This window comes from Chaetura pelagica, unplaced genomic scaffold (genome assembly GCF_000747805.2).
Source record: "Chaetura pelagica isolate M959 unplaced genomic scaffold, ChaPel_1.0 scaffold132, whole genome shotgun sequence".
Taxonomy (NCBI): domain Eukaryota; kingdom Metazoa; phylum Chordata; class Aves; order Apodiformes; family Apodidae; genus Chaetura; species Chaetura pelagica.
The window spans coordinates 3008141-3013980 of record NW_009952709.1 but is presented as its reverse complement, the minus strand read 5'-3'; the positions used below and the strand labels follow the sequence as shown (position 1 = coordinate 3013980).

General features: G+C 46.6%; 1 protein-coding gene across 1 annotated transcript in view; it reads left to right on the top strand.

The window, feature by feature from the left end:
- Positions 1-972: 972 nt before the first annotated feature.
- LOC104385858 (astrotactin-2-like) overlaps positions 973-5840 on the top strand; it is a gene marked incomplete at its 5' end in the record, with an annotated part of 35963 nt that continues 31095 nt past the window's right edge. Inside the window, 1 exon segment of the mRNA XM_009994357.1 lies at positions 973-1114. Within this exon segment, the coding sequence (XP_009992659.1) occupies positions 973-1114 (142 nt within the window).

Below are 5840 nucleotides of genomic sequence, written 5' to 3'. Positions count from 1 at the left end.
CCAGGGCAGCTGCTCTGGGTTTTTTACTGCTGAGTTCCTTGGCCTTCAGCTACACTGATGCAAAATGGGCATTGAATGCAACGAGCTCCAGCAGATAGAGAGCCTGGCCAGGGCAAAGAGACAGGTTGCATGGCAGTGGAGAGTTAGGCCCAAAATGCTTAATAAATGGAACATTTTCAGTTTCAACTGGGTCATGATCTAAGTGTTTAATAAGCTTTATAAATCAGAAGACAAAAAAAAAAAAAAAAAAAAAAAAAAAGTGTTTCCAGCATTTTCAATTAGTTTTGTGTGTTTGTTTGGTTTTTTCTTTGAATGCTTGTAAAGGGGTGAGTGTTTTTCAGCACAGCTGAGGGAGCTCCAGTCAGAGCTCCAGGAGCTGGCAGAGTGAACATGAAAGGGAATGCAGAGCTACTGATTTTCATGGAATGAAAAAATAACAACCTAGCACAACCTAGCTATTCCATCCATGCTCTAAAAATGTCTCCTTTCCTAAAAAGCTAACATTTCAGATACATATAGCACTGTGCCAGGTAGATTTTGAAGAAAATATCAAACATGTCTCCTTTAAGAAAGGAATGTGCAGTTAGGACAGCCCTATTTCAACAAGCTTCTGGCTCTCCTGAGGACCTGGAGCCTGTCCTTGGGTGGTGGTCCTGTCTGTGGGGTTGGCAGTGAGTCCACGTTGCCTCTGTGGGTGCACCCTCCCACTGCCCAGCCCATGACTTAACACTTGTCCCCAGTTCTGCCCTGGGTCCTTATGATGGTTGATGACCCAGGGATGTTTCCTACTTGGTTTGTCTATAGGTGATACTCTTCATATAGGCTTGGGGCTATTCCCACCGGCCATAGCTAGGGAGACTTCATTGATTGTCTGTGCTGTGTGGGTGCATTTCTGCAGTGTTTTTGAAATGCTCAGTCAGAATTTTACTCCTGTATTGATGTTTTGCTCTGGCTCATCTCTTTGCTCTCCAGGAGAATCCTTGAGTTTCGCGGATGATTTGCTTTCTGGACTTGCAACATCCTGTGTGGCAGCGGGTAGGAGCCATGGAGACATCCCTGAAACCAGCATCTATTCAGTCATTTTCAAGTGCCTGGAACCAGATGGTCTGTACAAGTAAGGAAACACATGTGGGAAGGGGCTGGGGGCAAGGGGAGGGGTGTCCAGTGCTCTTATTGAATTATTAACCTTTTTGGTCGGCACTACGTTACACCAGACACTGGACAAATGATGAGGTTCTCTTTGTTGCTTTGGGTATTAGGCTTGGGTACTGAAATGGAAAACCAGTGTCTGCCAGTAAAGCACTGGAGGCACTGGGAGTTTGGGGAAGACTCCACTGGAATAACTCATGTTTTCAGTGTGCTGGGCTTCCAGATCCATGCCTGGTGGGATATGGTTGTTTCTCATGGATTAGATGAGCTAATGTAGACTGAAGCAAATTGCCCACTCTGGACCAAAATAGCCAGGTATCAAAAATGTGGTTGGTGTTGTTTTTATATATATATGTAAGTTGCTGTTTATAGTGTATGTGCATGTGTAGGACGCATATACTAGATCAGAGAGACACCAAATCCATCTGTTTCCTGCCCAGTCAATTCTTCAGGGATGCTTGGCCATGGCAGTGCTGATGATGTTCTTCACCTGATTCATCTGAGATGTTTTTGAGAATAGGGAATGGATTTCTGTCTTGATCCTATGGAGTAATTAGTATCCAAAGCAAAGAGATAATTTCAGGATGTGAATATTAATTCATTATTCAATATTATTTGGGAGGACGTCTGGGCTTTTCAACCTGGCTTGTTATTCAGGATATCCTCTGTCTTGGGAGGGATGGCAGGAGAGTAAGAGAGAAAAAAAGAGAGGAAAAAAAGGCAAGGAAACAGAGGAGAGACACAGTGAGCAAGAGAGAAACACTCAGGGCTTAATGTCAGAGCGACTGTAATAATTAAAACACATTTTGTAGTGAGTAATGAAACTTTTTATGGGACCACAAAAGCATTTAAAGCGAGAGCTGGCAAATGGTCTGTCAGACAGAACTTATAAAGATCTTGATTAATACTTTCCCTTTGCCTCCCCCTCCACTGCTCCCCCCCCCCAGATAAGTATGCTGACAGCCTCTGAGGAAGGAGAAGCCTTTACATTATGCATCTCTTGAGAAGAGCTGTGTCCAGGAGTGGGCTCCAAGTGATACCTCTGGCCATTTAACAATTTAGAATGTTTTCTTGTTAAATAAATATAACACATAAATATAATTATTAATATCTCTGGGAACTGGACTGTGCTGAAAAGGTGCCAGGGAGAGGCTGGAGCAATGACAGAGCTTGCTAATAACCTGCCGCCCATAAACTCGTCTGGTTGTGAGCTCTGAGCTATTGGGCTTAGGGCTGCCAGGGGCACTGGGAGAGGGAAGAGCTGCTGGGTTGGATGGGGTGACTGCTGCTGAGGTGGATGCATGGAGCTGGGAGCCAGAAGGTCTGGCTCTTGAGCGGCCTGGGCTGCCAAATAATCTTTCCCATCTGCTGGGCAGGGATAATTGCACTCACTCGTGGCTTGAGGGGCTCTATGATCTAATTCCTGATGTCTGCAAAGGGCTGGGAGAGCCCTGGATGGAAGGCAGGTTTTGTCCAGGGTTGTGTCATCCCTTTGGTCAGGCTTCTGCCTCATGGTCATGAGACACATTGCTATGGAGGGGGTAAGCAGAATTGGTGATGCCCCATGTCCTGGGGATGGCTACAGGTAGCTCCTGCTCTCGGCAGGTGCTCCTGGAAGAGGCAGATGAGCTGTCTGTCAGCCAGCAGGCAGCAGTCCTCTGGCATCAGGAGACTTTGGACTTTGTCCTTCTGAGGCACAGGCCTTGGGGTGACACACAGTGTTGACTCCACCCCGTAGCTAATGCTCAGTGTGCTCTCACACAGTGCAGCACATCTGCTGTGTCTTAGCACACCAGCCTGGACCAGTGTACCCAGTGTACAACGTGTTTGCAGGGACATGTTCCATGTATATCCAGCACACGCATGTTGGCTCCAGCCTGGGACCTAACCAGCATGTGTTCACTTAGCATCTGGGCATTCTCAGCTTCATAGGCACATGCATGAAATATCCCTCTCTTTGGATGTCCATGCAGTTGCAACACAGCATGAAGAAAGCCAAAACAGTGAAATGTGAGGCTAACACTCTGTTCTGAGCCTGCACAGATGTAACAACAACAGAAACACGGGCACAGGGTCATTTCTTAAACTGAATTTCTTCTGCTTGTTTCACTTGTTTCTGTAAAAAAATAGCCACTTGGCAGGGACCTGCACTTCTCTCTAGGCTGTTAGGTGAGCACACAGGTTAGATATAATGAAGAAATTCTTCACTCTAAGGGTGGTGAGGAACTGGAATGGGCTGCCTAAGGAGGTTGTTGATGCTCCATCCCTGGAGGTTTTTAAGGCCAGGTTGGAGGAGGTTTAGTGGGAGGGTTCCCTGCTTATGGTAGGGGGGTTGGAACTAGATTATCTTTAAGGTCCCTTCCAACCTTTATGATTTGGTAATTCACACAGAATCTCTGCAGGATCAGAGTTATTCAAAAGCAAGTGTTTTTATGTGTTCAGTAGTCTGAGGGTATCATGTAAACCAAGAGAGGGGACTGTGAGATCATGGGAGTCTCTTCTGCCTTGTAAATGTGTCAGACATCCTGTCCCTTTTCTTCTGTGGTACCTACAGCAATTCCACTCAGCTGTTGACCTTTTCTTTGGAGTATTCCTAGCCTGACATGAAAATTGGGCTTGAATATGAAAAACAAAACAAAACAAAACAAGCTCTACAAGCAAACAAATCAACAAAGTCTGATTGATTCTTCTGCTTTTGATACTTCTGTAATTTCAAAACATAAACGAACAAAAGGAGAACTAATTTCTTTGTCCTGTGCAATTTCAGTCTGATGAAAATATGTTTTCTGTCGGCCCTTTTCCCTGCCCATAGTACCTTGGGGTTGAGAAGCTAGTCCCTGCAATGAGGGTTTTCAGAGGGAAAGTAGTTCATGTCAACAGAGATCTGTGTGCTCCATGTGTGGTCCTACATGGATGGACACTCCTGCTGGTCTGTCAGACAGGGGTGCCTCTGGTGGGGATGGGTGCTGCAGTCTTGTCAATGTGCTCATTTGCAGTCACGCAAGGACACTGAGGATGGTCCTTGAAGACTGTCCAGTTTGGTTTATGCTCTTAAAAAAACAAAAAGTATTCTAATTCTTGCAAAATGCATCACAGGAGAGGGGATTATTCTCCGCCGAGGTCAGCTAGACTAGAGCAGTCTGTCAAGTTTCCTCCTGGGTGGATCTGGAAAAGGATGGGGTGAGGAAGGCAGAGGAAGAGATGTCTATGTGTCTGTTAAGTGCTTGTCTTGCATGGACCAATAGTTAATGGCAGCCAGACTGATGATTTGAGAGCTTGGGAGAGCCCTGTCATGACAGGCAACTGGTGATGCAGCAAGCACCAAAAACCAGTCAAGACAAAGATCTCTGGCTTGTCTCAGAGGTCAAACACAGCCTGGAGGACTGAGTTTACATTGCTTATAGCTCAGCACCTTACAAACCCCTCTTGTTGCTGCAGAGACAGGAGTTTCCCCTGTGGATCCTGCAGCCTCCCTGAGCCTTCAGCCCAGTTCTGCCATCTCACATGCTCATCCATCTCAACTTCTTACCCCATCATTCCTTGAGTGCCTGGGGATGCCTCTTTGCTGAGCTGTACCTGACCGGCTGCCGGGAAGCAGCTTTGCCAACCCAGCACGTTCAGTTCCGAAACTTGGGAGACATGAAGTATCCCTCAGCCAAACAGGGAAATTTTGGAAAGGGAAATGAAAACCCCCTCCAGCTCCTCAATGGAGCTGCAGTCCAAACACACCAACTTCTTCCCTGCACCACAGATAGTATAATTATAGATTAGATTAAATCCCAATGTTTCACTTTATTTACATTCCTGACCTAGCCTATTCATTTCCGGTGTTTATGCCAAGACTCAGCACAAAATTTACTGGAAATAATATGGAAGTCATCAGGATCCCTTCCAGAGCCTTTCCTTGGAGTGTGTTCATGTTCTGAGCAGGAGCCTCACATTTACATTCCCTTTGCTGGCTCAGACAGGGTTTCCCCAGGGTGATCCTGAACCAACCCACAGGCTCTGGTAGAGTGTGTTTCAGGAGCCTTGGAGAGATGGAAACCCCTTCCTAAGAAATGAAGATGAGGATAGAAGGGGATTCAGATAGACTTCAGAATAACAACACAAGGGTCCCATCTGCAGCAAATACTCACCAAGACCTGTCTGGCCAGCCTCATCTCCTGTAGGGTCTGGAGGCCATCTCAGCTTGGCCAGCCTTAGTCTCTCTCATCCTGCACTGAACATGCTTGATTTTGGTGAGCTGAAGGACTGAGGCAAAGGTGCTGAGTAGGGGGAACCCATGGTAGTGATTGTAGTTAAACAAGCTCAGTGTGCTAAAGGAGCTGGCCCAGAACAAGGCTGATTAATGTTGATTGACCTCTGCCTTATGCAGAGCTGGGATGAAAAGTGGAATGGAAAGCCTTGGTGCTCAAGAGTGTGCTAATGCTGGCAGCAGCCTGCTGCTCCTTCTGTGATGCTAATTGTTATTGTTGGGCTTCTGTCAGGAAGACACTTGAAGCAGTGCTGGAGCAATCCGAGACAGATCCCAAATAGCTCAGTGGCATGGGTTAAAACACATCTGTTGCAGCCCTTGGCTGAGTCCCCTGTGTGCACAGGAGCTGTGATGCTTCACTGAATCCACCTCTTCTATTCCACATGCTCTCCAGCTTCCTGAAGCCGAGTGGTGTGTGGCTCTGGTGTCTGCTCAG